Here is a 17,051-nt window from a genome sequence, read left to right as displayed (position 1 = left end):
CTGTTCAGAATGAGGCTCCAGTGAAGTGTACTGTTTTTCTGTATCAAACGCGCCAGATAAATGGACATTTTGGATATCGACGGAATTAATCGAACAAAAGGACCATTTGTGATGTTTATGGGACATATTGGAGTGCCAACAAAAGAAGCTCGTCAAAGGTAAGGCATGAATTATATTTTTATTTCTGCGTTTTGTGTCGCGCCTGCAGGGTTGAAATATGCTTTTCTCTCTTTGTTTACTGGGGTGCTATCCTCAGAAAATAACATTGTTTGCTTTCGCCGAAAAGCCTTTTTGAAATCTGACATGTTGGCTGGATTCACAACAAGTGTAGCTTTAATTTGGTATGTTGCATGTGTGATTTCATGAAAGTTTGATTTTTAAAGTAATTTATTTGAATTTGGCGCTCTGCATTTTCACTGGCTCTTGGCCAGGTGGGACGCTACCGTCCCACCTATCCCAGAAAGGTTTTAAGAGTCATAAGAGATTACTTCTAGTCATATCCTTTGCACATTAAGTAGCCACGCCCAGAGTGAGGTCAGAAGAGCGTGTCAGTGTGGTGGAACCATCCTTTTCAACCAGAGTACTTAAAAGGACTGGCTAAGAATTAACATACCAGAACAGAACATTGCCAAGTTGCTGCTGTGCGTGTAAAGTAGTCTGAATCCTGAACCCTGAATAATCAACACGAGTTGTAGGCTTGAAGCTCACCTCCCAGACAATCACTGGTACGGCTGATTAGCTGCCATGAGTCAGATTACGAGAAAAACCCCAGAGTAGACTTTCTATATGCACTGTATACATTTTTTCCCCCCCACAGTGATTCCTGCTCTGTGTCACAGTAAGAATAGGCCTTCTAATACAAAGCATGGATTGCTGTCATACCTTGTCCATAAACTGCTTACGGGTAAGGAAACCAGTATGTCATTTCGTAATTTGGGTGAACTATCCCTTTAATAGTATATATGTAAAAACATGAGCTAGAAATGAATTGATTGGTTTGACTGCATGTCAAGAGTCAATGTTGCAAAGAGGACATCAGCTATTACAGTAAATGCAGCATTTTCTTATTTAAGGTTCTGTGTATAGGTGTCAGTCTGTACAGATATCTGTTATTGTCGATACAGAGAAACACAGTTAACACTTTATTAAGTACGTTGGCACCTTAGGCATTTTTGTAGCACTTATTACTGTATTGTATTTAGAGTTGTGATTTTAACCTTAAAGCACTGTAACAATGAAGGAAAGGTTTTAATTATGCTTTCTATTCAAATAATATGTGATTATGTATGATTGTGATATAACAACAACGATTTTGTACATTTCCTGTCTTTAGTCGGTTTGCAACACGTGTTGTTTTTGTGATTGTAAGCACATTGAGAGTTAACATTTTTTTTCTAGGTAATCAATGAGTTCTATTTATAGGAATCAATGCTCGCAGAAGGATGCGTTCTACGATGCATTCTAGGTCTATTCTATGTTCAAACCTCCATCTTAGACACCAGAGAGCCTTTAGACTCAAATAGCACCCTATTCACTATGTAGTGCCCTACCTTTGACCAGGGCTGTTAGGGCACCCAGTGACCAGTGGAAGCTGCTGAAGGCAGAACGGCTCATAATAATGGCTGGAACGGCAGAAATGGAATGACATCAAACACATGGAAAACATGTGTTTGATGTATTTGATAGCATTCCACATATTCCACTCCATCCATCACCACAGCCCGTTGAGTACACCCTTCTATGTCTTCCTCTGATGGTAGAAATGATTGGCCATCTGCACTCTTTATGGTAAACATGGTTTCTTGTGTAAAATATGTTTTGGAGAAATTATTGTTGGGTAACTTGAGTTGGGAGAGATGTTTCAGTACTGTATATGTGTCAGGACTTGAGAGAGATGCGTCAAGACCTAATTTTAGCTTTAGAGTATATTAACCCATGCTTAATTTGGATTACAGGAGAGAATGTTTTCAGACTGTTGGTAAATTGATTATTTTGTGGTGTCAGTCATGATCAGATCTGGGTTCAAATACTTTTTGAAATCATTTCAAATACTTTAGGTAAGTTTGATTGAGCTTTCCTGGTGCAATGGAACCAATCGAATAATTGGAAAACTGCAAACTCTGCCCTCTGGCACTCTAGACAGCCTGAAGCAAAGCTAAGGAGCTGGTTTCCCAAACAAAGCTCAAGCCTTAAACTATAAATGGAGATTCTCCATTGAAAGGGCTTCTTAGTCCACAACAAGGCTTAATGTGTGTCTGGGAAACTGGTCCTTAAAGTATTTGAACGATTTCAGATAGTATTTGAACACAGGTCTCATCATGATGATGTCATTCTGGAGATATTGGTCGTGTTCCTCTGCTCAGACGTAACAGATGTTGCTGATGCATTCCAGATTTTACAATGTCTAGATATGTATTTCACTTATCAGCTAACCACATCACACAGTATGTGGTTGCGTGCCACATCTTTGACTGTGCCGTATTTTTCCTTATTTTCCACCATAATTTGCAAATAAATTGATTAAAAATCCTACAATGTGATTTTCTGGATTTGTTTTTCTCATTTTGTCTGTCATAGTTGAAGTGTACCTATGATGAAAATTACAGGCCTCTCTCATCTTTTTAAGTGGGAGAACTTGCACAATTGGTGGCTGACTAAATACTTTTTTGCCCCACTGTACATCAATACACAGAGATTTTTCCATAAGAAAGGAGCAAAAAAACCTAAAGCAGATTTACCTAACTCAGTGGAGATCAAAGGTATCTCCAGAGTTCTCCATCTCTCAGATCGGGTCTGGTGTTTCGTATATCTGTAAGTTAACAATGAAGTAAGGTACGGCGGAGGTTTATGCAGGATGACTTCAGAGAGGGCCACCCTAATCTCTGATACAGAATGCAGTGATGTGTACTGAATCTGTCTGTCACGTCTGCTCCCGCTCTTCCCTCCCTGTCAGGCGCCAGGTTGCCCTTCATCGCACACTCCTGCCATCTATTACGCACACCTGCCTTCCCTCATCATGCACATCAGCGAAATTGGATTCACCTGGACTCATTCATCATCTGTTTATTTTCTCCCCTATATTTGTCTGTTCCCTTGCTCTGTTCCCTGCTGCTGCATTAATTGTCTTTTGTTTGTGTTACCTGTTTGCTGACTCTGTTCCTGTCTCGTTCCATGTCCGTTCTTTATTAAATGTTTTACTCTCCGTACCTGCTTCGTCTCTCCAGTGTCATTCCACATGACAGAATGCAGCAGCCAACACACGAAGCATCGGGGAGTACTGGTGTTCCAGTTGGTATGGTGGCATCGGCTCTGGGTCGCCACCGAACCGGTGGTGCTTAGCCAGCTCGTCGGGCTTCAATGCCCTAGCTGGTTCGAGAGGTTTCCTTGCCCCGGTTGGCTCGGATGGCGCCCATCCCACGTCGGGCCTCAGCCGGATCGTCAGTTCTTGTTCGCCCAGCTGGTCCAGGAGTTGTTTTGTTGTTGGTGACGTCGGGGTGGATTCCGCAGCTGATGGAACCGGGGGTGCCTAAGCCAGCCTGTCGGACTTCCACGCCCTGGCTGGCCCGTGAGGTTTCCTTGCCTCGGTTGGCTTGGCGCCTTCCCATCCCTCGTCACGCTCCACCTGATCAATGAAAGGCATGGCTCCCCTATTTGGGTGTCAGTAATTTGGTAGGGGCTGCCCTATCAGAAATGCCCACTCTAAAAACGTGTTGGAAATAGTATAACTGTCACGACTTCCCTGCACCTCGCCCTCCGGGTCGCCGTGCTGCTGGAGCCGCGCGTCAAGGGGGGGTACTGTCACGACTTCCGCCGAAGTCGGTCCCTCTCCTTGTTCGGCGGCGTTCGGCGGTCGACGTCACCGGTCTTCTAGCCATCGCTGATCCACCTTTCATTTTCCATTTGTTTTGTCTTGTTTTCTCACACACCTGGTATTCATTCCCTCATTACATGTCATGTATTAAACCCTCTGTTCCCCCCATGTCTGTGTGTGTAATTGTTTATTGTTGCGGTTGGCACGCTTCCGGCTGGTTTGCGCCGGGCTTATTTTATTACCCGTGCTTGATGGTAGCCTGTACTTTGTACTTGTGTTTTTTGTACTTTGTGCTGCCTCACTGGATAGTTGGGCATTTGTTTTATGACGCTATTGCGTTCTGTGCAAATTATTGCCTTAGTAAAGTGCTTTGTCCACTCATCTCTGCTCTCCTGCGCCTGACTTCGATGCACCAGCTACACTCACCTCTTGACAATAACTACACAATAACAAATCTTACAGTAACACAAGTTGATTTGTAACATGATAAACATGCATTCTACCCCGTCTTTGCTTTCAGAAATACCTGAGTGTTTTGGAGTGCATATTCAGTTCCTAAATACATTTAAAATGTATTGGAAACAGGTTATCAAGTCGTTTCACATGCCATGTAACATTTTAGAATTGTAAACAATGTTTTGTGGGAAATTTGTGGTTATGGGTATAAAAACCTACTAGAGGAAGAGGAAGTCTAAGCCTATGTGACAATACTTCCTCATTTAGGTTTAGTCATTTATCAAAGTATGGCGACCTTGTGTTTCCCCATCGCTATTCTACTAACTCTTCTCCATCAAACAGGTAAAAGCATTTTCTAAGACATATATATATATAGTGATATTTATTATATTGATTAGACATGTGTGTCTATAATCTGATTAGTAGCTACAGTAAGTAACAGGCAGTATAATTTGTACTGATTACTCTGCTTATAACCAGTCCAAATCAAATCAAATTGTATGTCACATGTGCCAAATACAACAGCTGTAGACCTTACTGTGAAATGCTTACTTACAAGCCCTTAACCAACAATGCAGTTCAATAAATAGAGTTAATAAAATATTTACTAAATAATTAGCAACAAAAAGTCCAATCAATCAAAAAGTAACACAAGAAATGTACATAACAATAACGAGACTATATACAGGGGGTACCGGTACCGAGTCAGTGTGCAGGGGTACAGGGTAGTCGAGGTAATTTGTAAAGTGACTATGCATAGATAATAAACAGCGAGTAGCAGCAGTGTAAAAACAAATGTAAATAGTCTGGGTGGCCATTTTATTAGTGTATTGGTGTACTGGTTGTCCAACCAGTTTAATGGTTGTCTAACCAGTCTAACCGGTGTACTGGTTGTCTAACCAGTCTAACCGGTGTACTGGTTGTCTAACCAGTCTAACCGGCGTACTGGTTGTCTAACCAGTCTAACTGGTGTACTGGTTGTCTAACCAGTCGAATCAGTGTACTGGTTGTCTAACCAGTCCAACCGGTGTACTGGTTGTCTAACCAGTCAAACCGGTGTACTGGTTGTCTAACCAGTCTAACCGGTGTACTGGTTGTCTAACTAGTCTAACCGGTGTACTGGTTGTCTAACCAGACTAACCGGTGTACTGGTTGTCTAACCAGTCTAACCGGTGTACTGGTTGTCTAACCAGACTAACCGGTGTACTGGTTGTCTAACCAGTCTAACCGGTGTACTGGTTGCCTAACCAGTCAACCGGTGTACTGCTTGTCTAACCGGTGTACTGGTTGTCTAACCAGACTAACCGGTGTACTGGTTGTCTAACCAGTCCAACCGGTGTACTGGTTGTCTAACCAGTCTAACCGGTGTACTGCTTGTCTAACCGGTGTACTGGTTGTCTAACCAGTTTAACCAGTGTAATGGTTGTCTAACCAGTCTAACCTGTGTAATGGTTGTCTAGCCAGTCTAGCCAGTGTAATGGTTGTCTAACCAGTCAACCGGTGTACTGCTTTTCTAACCGGTGTACTGGTTGTCTAACCAGTTTAACCAGTGTAATGGTTGTCTAACCAGTCTAACCTGTGTAATGGTTGTCTAGCCAGTCTAGCCAGTGTAATGGTTGTCTAACCAGTGTACTGGTTGTCTAACCAGTCTAACCAGTGTAATGGTTGTCTAACTGGTGTACTGGTTGTCTAAGCAGTGTACTGGTTGTCTAACCAGTCTAACCAGTGTACTGGTTGTCTAACCAGTCTAACCAGTGTAATGTTGTCTAGCCAGTGTAATGGTTGTCTAGCCAGTGTAATGGTTGTCTAGCCAGTGTAATGGTTGTCTAGCCAGTGTAATGGTTGTCTAGCCAGTGTAATGGTTGTCTAACCAGTGTAATGGTTGTCTAACCAGTCCAACCAGTGTAATGGTTGTCTAACCAGTCTAACCAGTGTAATGGTTGTCTAACCAGTCCAACCAGTGTAATGGTTGTCTAATCAGTCTAACCAGTGTAATTGTTGTCTAGCCAGTGGGTGACACAGGAACTCCGATGAAGTCACATGATCTAATGAAGTACTAAAGTTTTAAGTCATGTGATGTGTTGTGATATGTTGATTTTTACAACATTCAAGTTATTGATAGAGACTTTTAAATTGAAAGTACAGTATGTAATTAACTGTAGGGCACATTTAAAAAAAATAATACTGTAGTTTTAAACATATGTTTTGTAATATAATAATTAATGAGTAATACACCAATGTTTGGTTGTGATAGTAAACTGTACTATTGTAAGAAAGAGTTCAGTGTCATTACAGTAAAGTCAGTGACAGGAAACTACGCCACAATGCCATTTGAAGCATGGAACTTCGCACTTCCCGGAAATGCATAGCTCAACTTATTTTTAGACATGTCTGTCAGCCAACCACAAACCTGTGGGCTGAAAAACACCACCTCTCTGAGCACCCAAGTTATCTATGCTTTTAGGCAGATTAGGTTGTACTTCCTGAAGTTATACTTCATCAAATTGCTTTTACTGAATGGTTTCTGAAACTGAACAGTTGATAGTGTGTATCATATCCTAGTTCTTTATTGTAAAAGTACTTCTGTATTACTTGTAACAAAGGTTGTGACTCTGTTGATCTAAAGGAAGCTGATCTTATTAATGGGTTAATCTTTAAACCGTTTAGCAAATAGGGTGTATAGAGAAATTCTAGCCCAAACTACAAAGCCTGCAAATCGGGTTATTACGATGTGTCAGCCAGTTTGGTTATTTCCAAAACCAATCCATTTCCACATATTCCTTTAAGAGGTTGCGTTGCTAAATTCATATATCCTGCCGCTGTATTTGTCACATTGTATGATGGGCTTTTCATATTTTTTTACATGAAGTATTCTGTGTTTATTTCAGAGCCCAGTGCTGAGACCTCTGTGTTTGTGCTGAAGGGACAGGATGTTCACCTGAATGTCCAGACAAATGTTACACTGCAAGATGTTGATGTGCTATTTTGGAAGTTTAACACATCAGCCAATGTTGTAAAGTACCCCCCAAAAGTTACCTTTGAAAGGTACAAAGGTAGGGCTGAATTTAGTGTGGGAGACTTCTCTCTGCTACTGAAGAACCTACAGGAAGGAGACAGTGGACCTTATACTGCAGTAGTGAATGGTGACAATGACAGAAATGTTGCTACATACTTGATAAAAGTACAAGGTATGTCTGACAGTTTTTCTATTTTTTCTACAGTGACACAGTTTAATTAAACAAGCTAACATGGTGTACAGGTTAAAGACATATTCATTGGTACTCTATCTCATGTACTCAGGTTAATAAACTAACAATAAAGGGTTTCTATTTGTTTTCAGCGAGAGTTGAGCATCCAGTCCTGACAGTGAACTCTAACTCCACCATCAATGACACCTGTACATGCACGCACAATAAACTAGACTACATGTTATATAAACTCCGCTCCAGACCTGACTGCCCTTGACCAGCAAAAAAACATAATTTAGTGTACTGCATTAGCATCGAATAGCCCCCACGATATGCAACTTTTCAGGGAAGTTTGGAACCAATATACACAGGCAGTTAGGAAAGCAAATGCTAGCTTTTTCAAACAGAAATTTGCATCCTGTAGCACAAACTCCAAAAAGTTCTGGGACACTGTAAAGTCCATGGAGAATAAGAGCACCTCCTCCAAGCTGCCCCCTGCACTGAGGCTAGGAAACACTGTCACCACCGATAAATACACTATAATTTAGAATTTCAATAAGCATTTTTCTACGGCTGGCCATGCTTTCCACCTGGCTACCCCTACCCCGGTCAACAGCTCTGCACCACCCACAGCAACTTGCCCAAGCCCCCCCCCCATTTGTCCTTCACCCAAATCCAGATAGCTGATGTTCTGAAAGAGCTGCAAAATCTGGACCCCTACAAATCAGCCGGGCTAGACAATCTGGACCCTCTCTAAAACTATCCGCCGTAATTGTTGCAACCCATATTACTAGCCTGTTCAACCTCTCTTTCATATCATCTGAGCCCCAAAGATTGGAAAGCTGCCGTGGTCATTCCCATCTTCAAAGAGGGAGACACTCTAGACCCCAACTGTTGCAGACCTATATCTATCCTACCTTGCCTTTCTAAGGTCTTCGAAAGCCAAGCAGATCACCGACCATTTCGAATCCCACCGTACCTTCTCCACTATGCAATCTGGTTTCCGAGCTGGTCATGGGTGCACCTCAGCCACGCTCAAGGTCCTAAACAATATCATAACCGCCATCGATAAGAGACAATTCTGTGCACCTGTATTTATCGACCTGGCCAAGGCTTTCGACTCTGTCAATCACCCCATTCTTATCAGCAGACTCAACAGCCTTGGTTTCTCAAATGACCGCCGTTGCCTGGTTCACCAACTACTTCTCAGACAGAGTTCAGTGTGTCAAATCGGAGGGCCTGTTGTCCGGACCTCTGGCAGTCTCTATGGGGGTGCCACAGGGTTCAATTCTCGGGCCGAATATTTTCTCTGTATACATCAATGATGTCGCTCTTGCTGCTGGTGATTCTCTGATCCACCTCTACGCAGGCGACACCATTCTGTATACTTCTGGCCCTTCTTTGGACACTGTGTTAACTAACCTCCAGATGAGCTTCAGTGCCATACAACTCTCCTTCCGTGGCCTCTAACTGCTCTTAAATGCAAGTAAAACTAAATGCATGCTCTTCAACCGATCGCTGGGCGTAACCTGCCCGCCTGTCCAGCATCACTACTCTGGATGGCTCTGACTTAGAATATGTGGACAACTACAAATACCTAGGTGTCTGGTTAGATTGTAAACTCTCCTTCCAGACTCACATTAAGCATCTCCAATCCAAAATTAAATCTAGAATTGGCTACCTATTTCGCAAAAAAGCATCCTTCACTCATGCTGCCAAACATACCCTCGTAAAACTGACTATCCTACCGATCCTTGACTTCGGCGATGTCATTTACAAAATAGCCTCAAACTCTACTCAGCAAATTGGATGCAGTATATCACAGTGCCATCCGTTTTGTCACCAAAGCCCCATATATTACCCACCACTGCGACCTGTATGCTCTCGTTAGCTGGCCCTCGCTTCATATTCATCGCCAAACCCACTGGCTCCAGGTCATCTATATGTAACGGAGCTCCTCTTCATCTGAGGAGGAGTAGGAAGGATCGAATGTGCAGCGTGGTAAGTGTTAGTCATTTTATAAAAATGCACTGAACACTAAAATACAAAATTAACAAACAAAGAACAACCGAAACAGTTCCGTCTGGTAACTAATACAAAGACAGAAAACAACTACCCACAAATCATAGTCTGAAAACAGGCTACCTAAGTATGGCTCCCAATCAGAGACAACGATAGACAGCTGTCTCTGATTGGGAACCACACCAGGCCAAACACATAGAAACACAACAACATAGAAAAAAGAAAATAGACTGCCCACCCCAACGCCCTGACCAAACTAAAATAGAGACATAAAAAAGGAACTAAGGTCAGGACGTGACACTATTTTTATTTTATTTATCCATTATTTTACCAGGTAAGTTGACTGAGAACACGTTCTCATTTGCAGCAACGACCTGGGGAATAGTTACAGGGGAGAGGAGGGGGATGAATGAGCCAATTGTAAACAGGCATTGTCAAGACTATAAGTCTTCGGTAGGTAAAGCCCCGCCTTATTTCAGATCACTGGTCACCATAGCAGCACCAACCCGTAGCACGCACTCCAGCAGGTATATTTCACTGGTCACCTCAAAGCCAATTCTTCCTTTGGCCGCCTTTCCTTCCAATTCTCTGCTGCCAATGACTGTAACGAATTGCAAAAATCACTGAAGCTGGAGACTCATATCTCTCTCTCTAACTTTCAGCACCAGCTGTCACAGATCACTGCACCTGTACATAGCCCATCTGTAAATAGCCCATCCAACTACCTCATCCCCATACTGTTATTTCTTTGCTCCTTTGCACCCCAGTATTTCTACTTTCAAATTCATCTTTTGCACATCTATCACTTCAGTGTTTAATTGCTAAATTGTCATTATTTCGCCACTATGGCCTATTTATTGCCTTGCCTCCCTTATCCGACCTCATTTGCACACACTGTACATATACTTTTCTATTGTGTTATTGACTGTATGCTTGTTTATCCCATGTGTAACTCTGTGTTGTTGTTTGTGTCTCACTGCTTTGCTTTATCTTGGCCAGGTTGCAGTTGTAAATGAGAACTTGTTCTCAACTGGCCTACCTGGTTAAATAAAGGTGAAATAAAAACAATGCTTTGCTGACTTTGCTATTTTGTGGGAAGAAGCAGAGGAACTATCGAGGGAGGAAGCGGACGACAACTCCGATGTCAAAGTCTGGATACCTGTCGGCGTCCTCATCATAGTTGGATTATTCGTCCTAATTGGCATTGTTCTTTGGCGAAAGATAAATGAAGGTAAGCTCAGGATCTTATTACAGTAACTTCATTAACTGTGAATACTGGTGATAACAGGATGTGATTAAATCACAATTTGTATATATATATATATATATATATATATATATATATATATATATATATATATATATATATATATATATATATATATATATACTGTATATACACACATACATATACATATATACACACATACATATATATATATATATATATATATATATATATACTGTATATATACTGTATATACATATATATATATATACATATATACACACATACATATACATATATACACACATACATATATATATATATATATACACATACACACACACACACACACACATATATATATATATATATATATATACATACATACATACATACATACATACATACATACATACATACATACATACATACATACATACATACATACATACATACATACATACATACATACATACATACATACACAAATACATATACATATAACTACCATTCAAAAGTTTGGGGTCACGTAGAAATGTCCTGGTTTTTGAAAGAAAAGCAAACAAAATTGTTCATTAAAATAACATAAAATTGATCATAAATACAAAATCCTTTTGCCTGAGTGACAGCTTTCACACTTTCGGCATTCTCAAAGTAGAAAATAGTAAAAATAAAGAAAAACCCTTGAATGAGTATGTGTGTCCAAACTTTTGACTGGTACTGTATATATACACTACATTGCCAAAAGTATGTGGACATCAAGCTCGTCGAACATCTCATTCCAAAATCATGGCCATTAATATGGAGCTGGTCCCCTCCTTTGCTGCTATAACAGCCTCCACTCTTCTGGGAATGCTTCCATTCAGCCACAAGAGCATTAGCGAGGTCGGTCACTGATGTTGGGTGATTAGGCCTGGCTCGCAGTCGGTGTTCTATTTCATCCCAAAGCTGTTCAATTGGGTTGAGGTCAGGGCTCTGTGGAGGCAAGTCAAGTTCTTCCTCACTGATCTCAACAAACCATTTCTGTATGGACCTCACTTTGTGCACAGAGGCATTGTCATGCTGAAAACAGGAAAGGGTATTCCCCAAACTGTTGCCACAAAGTTGGAAGCACATAATCATCTAGAATGTCATTGTATGCTGCAGCGTTAAGATTTCCCTTCACTGGAACTAAGGGGTCTAACCCGAACCATGAAAAACAGCTCCAGACCATTATTCCTCCTACACCAAACTTTACAGTTGGCACTATGAATTCTAGCAGGTAGTGTTCTCCTGGCATCGGCCAAACCCAGATTAGTCTGTCGGACTGCCAGATGGTGAAGTGTGATTCATCACTCCAGAGAACGAGTTTCGACTGCTCCAGAGTCTAATGGTGGCGAACTTTACACCACTCCAATCTTAGGCTTGAGTGCGGCTGCTCGGCCATAGAAACCCATATCATGAAGCTCCCGATGAACAGTTCTTGTGCTGATGTTGCTTTGAGGCAGTTTGGAACTTGGTAGAAGTGTTGCAACCGAGGACAAACGATTTTTACGCTCTACGTGCTTCAGCACTCAGAGGTCCTGTTCTGTGAGCTTGTGTGGCTTAACACTTCGTGGCTGAGCCGTTGTTGCTCCTAGACGTTTCCACTTCACAATAACAGCACTTACAGTGCAGAAATTTGATGAACTGACTTGTTGGAAAGGTGGCATTCTATGATGTTGCCATGTTGAAAGTCATTGGGCTGTTCAGTAAGGCCATTCTACTGCCAATGTTTGTCTATGGAGGTTGCACAACTGTGTGCTCGATTTATACACTTTTCAGCAAAGGGTGTGGTAGAAATAGCTGAATTCACTCATTTGAAGGGGTGTCCAGATACTTTTAGCATGTGGTGTATATACAGTACATATATATTTAGAGCGCCTCTGAACATCTTACTTTTAAATATTTATTGTATTTTTATGTTGTTGAATTATAGGTGACAAAGAGGAAATGATAAACACAGAGTATGCTACAGTCAGGGTAAGATACTGTACCTCAGCTACTGTCATTTAAAAACAAAAATGTTAGTGGAAAATGTATACATTCTCAATGAAAGATAAAATTATGTTCATTTAATGCTTACATTTTAGCGCATTGAACAGCCACTGAGAAATATTTAATTTATTGATTTGAGGTAATTAACCTTTTGTCAATAGGGGGAGCTGTTAGCATTATTTTTTTTTTTACATTTCCAAATTAAACTGCCTCGTACTCAATTCTTGATCGTACAATATGCATATTATTGTTATTATTGGATAGAAAACAGTCTATAGTTTCTATAGGAGTTGAAATTTTGTCTCTGAGTGGTACAGAACAATTTCTACAGCACTTTTCATGACAGGGTTCAGATTTCAGAAATTTTTACCTCTGATCTGGGGTCTGTTTATAAGGCCACAGTGAATGCTATGAAGAAACCGACACTACCTACGTCTTCCTCTGGGTGTCTGTACGTCATCACGTTTTCAATGAAATCTATGGGACGTTCACAGCCATTATAAATGACAAAAATGTACAGAGACCCCTCTTTCTCAACGTGCGCCTCAAGCGTGAAGGCCATCGGACCTGCCTCGTTCCAAATCGTTTTCTAACCAGCAGTATTTCTCCGGTCATGTTTTCAGTCGTTATAGTTGTTAAAAACATCATAATGTAGTGAATTTTAACCGTTTTATATCAATTTATATCCGTTTAGTGCGATTTTGAGGAATTTCTTTGTCGTGCACTCTGAAAGTTTGGACACGCTTTAGGGTGTCGGTCGTTGGTGATGGACATTTCGAAGGACAGAGGACATCTATCGACCAAAAGACGTTTATAACATAGAAAGGATACATTGCCCAAGAATATGATGGAAGATCAGCTCAAAGTAAGCAATATTTAATATGATAAACCGTGTTTCTGTCGAAATATTTTAAACGCATACATCGCCATTTTGTTTGGTATAGCTTCACTTGGCCAACCCTGTATTGAAAAGTAAGGATAATTTTAAAAATGTAAATCAGCGGTTGCATTAAGAACTAATTTGTCTTTCGATTCCTGTCAACCCTGTATTTTTTAGTCAAGTATATGATTAGCTTTTAATTAAACTAGATCACTCTGATAGATGACGTCAGACATATTGAGGCTTGATTTCCTAGTATTTTCATTGTGTAACCACGGTTTTGTATGGCTAAATATGCACCTTTTCGAACAAACTGTATATGTATGTTGTAAAATGATGTTACAGGAGTGTCATCGGAAGAATTCTGAGAAGGTTAGTGAAAAAATTAATATCTTTTGGCGGTGGTTACGTTATAGCGCTCTTTGGCTGGAATCGATGCTCTGGTAACGTTGGAACATGTAGTCTGCTAACTTATCGATTTATTGTGTTTTCGCTGAAAAACGCTTAGAAAATCTGAAATATGGTCTGAAATCACAAGAACTGGGTCTTTCCATTGCTATGCTTTGTCTATTTTTATGAAATGTTTTATGATGAGTAAATTGGTCATACACGTTGCTCTATCTAGTAATTCTAGTGGATTTGTGATGGTCGGTGCAATTGTAAACTGTGATTTCTACCTGAAATATGCACTTTTTTCTAACAAAAACTATCCTATACCATGAATATGTTATCAGACTGTCATCTGATGGTTTTTTTTATAGGTTATTGGCTATCAATATCTTAGTTGAGCCGAATTGGTGATAGCACCTGAAGGAGTAAGAAACTGATGGAGTTAGAATAGTGGTGTATTTTGCTAACGTGTTTAGCTAATAGATTTACATATTTTGTCTTCCCTGTAAAACATTTTAAAAATCTGAAATGGTGGCTTTATTCACAAGATCTGTATCTTTCATCTGGTGTCTTGGACTTGTGATTTAATGATATTTAGATGCTACTATCTACTTCTGAAGCTATGCTATCTATGCTAATCAGTGTGTGGGGGGTGGGGGGTGCTCCCGGATCCGGGTTTCTGAGGCAGTAAAAGTTAATGACCTTGTTTTATACCCTGTTGACCGTTCATAAATTCATAGTGAAGTTGTAACTGTATGTTTTTATTCTCCAGATTCCAGGTAACAGTCAAGTAGGTGGTGAAGAGCAGGAATCTCCAGGTCCAGCATCACCCTCCATCTACAGTATGGTGGGACAACCCCAACCCCAGCCTGTGAACCACCAGCCTTTGCCTGTGGACCTCCCCATGGCCACCATGACCTCCATGCCTGAGAGTTTATATGCTATGGTCGGGGAAAAGACTAGCCAACAATAATAATGAATTTTAACATTATTCTAGGCTAGGATTAACTCCGATTTGATTAGATTGCTCTTTGTTGGCTAGGCATCTTTTAAAGCCAATGTTCCTGCATTCGCTGAGACAGCTTTCACGATAAATGCTGCATATGCTAGCTAAATCGGAAATGATCTGTAAATGGTGCCTAGATGCAGTGGTGACCGTTCATTCAGGGCAGATGTTTTGAGCCCAACATTTTTAGCAATGGGCTTGCCTGTTTTGCATGTTATTTTGGCATTAATACGTGTCACATATCAGTTTGCAAACAATGTGAAAAAATAAATATATCATTGAGTTAATAAAGCCGCGTACAAACATGGTCTCTGTTTTGTTTCCTTGAGTAATGGAGCTCCAAAATGCAGGTGTTTCAGCCTAGCTCAGTGCTTTCTGTGATGGTGGGGCAAGCCAGCAGAAAACACGCGGTAGAGTTTCGCACATTAGCCGCCGAGAGTGCCTGGAATCCGGAGGCTCTGTTCAATACCTTCCTTCGGGGGAAATAAAAGAAGAGTTCGCAGCGCAGGGGTTACCATTGGACCTCGATTCCCTCATCGCCCTTACGATTAGGATTGATGGGCGTCTACGACAACGTCGGAGTGAGAGGAGGTCGGGTCTCAGGAACATTCATTCATCCACTGCTGCTTGCTCACCTCCGAAGGAATCCAGAGGTCCCTGAAGTGTGCACTTCCGAGAAGAGCCGAAGCCACCCGAGTTCCCTCGAGAATCATCGGTGACGAGTAAGTCGGTTACTCATGAGCCTATGCAACTGGGCAGAGCTGGACTATCGCCTAGGGAACGTTCCCGTAGGCTGAGTTCCAACTGTTATCTGTACTGTGGGGCTGCGGGACATTATATTGCCACCTGCCCTGTTAAGAGACCTATTTCTTTAGTAGGTACAAGTATTCTGGTGAGAAAAACTGGGAATCCTCTAATTCCCATCATCCACACTCCTTTTTATGATACTGCTGTGGGGAGACCAGTCTAAGTTTCTTCGGGTGTTCATTGACTCCGGTGCGGATGAGAGTTTTATGGACGCTACCCTAGTTTCTGAATGATGTATCCCCACTCAACTCCTCTCTGTTCCCATGGACGCTAAGCCATTGGAAGAGTTACCCACAGCACTGTTCCTGTTAATCTGCGGGTTTCAAGAAATCACAGTGAGGCTATACAGCTTTTCCTCATTGAGTCCCCCATGTTCCTGTTGTTTTGGGATTTTATTGGCTCCAAAAACACAACCCCGTTATTAACTGGACCACGAGTTCAATCCTGGGTTGGAGTCCGTTCTGTCATTCCCATTGTCGCAAAGTGGCGCAGCCTTCCCTGAGATGTCCTCCTCAGGGCTTAAGTAAAGCCTCGTATTTCTCTGCCGTTCCCGCAGAGTACCATGACATCCTGGAGGTCTTCAGCAAGGCATGGGCTACTTCTCTTCCCTCACATCGTCCCTACGATTGTGCCATTGACCTTCTCCCGGGCACCACACCGCCTCGTGGTCGGCTATATTCCCTATCCGGCCCGGAGACCAAGGCCATGGAGGAGTATATTGAGGACTCTCTGGCTGCTGGAGGCATCCTTCCTTCTGCATCCCCTGCCGGCGCAGGGTTTTTCTTTGTGGAAAAGAAGAACAAGACCCTGCGTCCGTGCATTGACTACAAGAATCGTAACCCCCTACCACTCCTCTCCTCGGCTTTCGAACCTCTCCAGGGGGCTACCATCTTCTCCAAGCTGGACCTTCGGAATGCATACCACCTGGTTCGGATATGCGAAGGAGATGAGTGGAAGACAGCCTTCAACACTGCCAGTGGACATTATGAGTACCTGGTCATGCTGTTTGGACTCACCAACTCACCACTGTCTTCCAGGCCCTGGTAAACGATGTGCTCCGGGACATGTTATATTGATTCGTGTTCGTATACCTCGACGACATCCTGGTGTTTTCCCGTTCTGCCCAAGAACAAGTCTTCCAAGTTCGACAAGTCCTTCATCGCCTCCTGGAGAACCAGTTATTTGTGAAAGCGGAGAAGTGCGAGTTCCACCGTTCTACACTCACCTTTCTGGGATATGTCATCACT

At 41.8% G+C, this 17,051-nt stretch overlaps 2 protein-coding genes across 4 annotated transcripts in view; one reads left to right on the top strand and one right to left on the bottom strand.

Moving 5' to 3' along the window:
• Positions 1-17,051, bottom strand: part of LOC139550241 (SLAM family member 9-like) — a 138,728-nt gene that overhangs the window by 58,451 nt on the left and 63,226 nt on the right. The window lies entirely within an intron of this gene.
• LOC139550245 (uncharacterized) lies at positions 4,518-15,299 on the top strand. Of its 3 annotated transcripts, none has more exons than XR_011669993.1 (5): positions 4,518-4,609; positions 7,156-7,455; positions 7,608-10,708; positions 12,663-12,706; positions 14,764-15,299. XR_011669993.1 is itself a non-coding variant. In XM_071360992.1 (5 exons), the coding sequence occupies exons 1-5, from the start codon at positions 4,555-4,557 to the stop codon at positions 14,962-14,964; spliced, it is 729 nt and encodes a 242-aa protein (XP_071217093.1). In that variant the 5' UTR covers positions 4,524-4,554; the 3' UTR covers positions 14,965-15,299. The 3 variants fall into 3 exon arrangements, 2 of the variants coding, with proteins under 2 accessions (XP_071217093.1, XP_071217092.1); XM_071360992.1 differs by having other exon boundaries at positions 4,524-4,609; positions 10,580-10,708; XM_071360991.1 differs by having other exon boundaries at positions 4,524-4,609; positions 10,577-10,708.

Source organism: Salvelinus alpinus, chromosome 23 (genome assembly GCF_045679555.1).
Source record: "Salvelinus alpinus chromosome 23, SLU_Salpinus.1, whole genome shotgun sequence".
NCBI lineage: Eukaryota > Metazoa > Chordata > Actinopteri > Salmoniformes > Salmonidae > Salvelinus > Salvelinus alpinus.
Note: the sequence above shows the minus strand (reverse complement) of the source record. Positions and strands in the feature narration are given on the sequence as shown.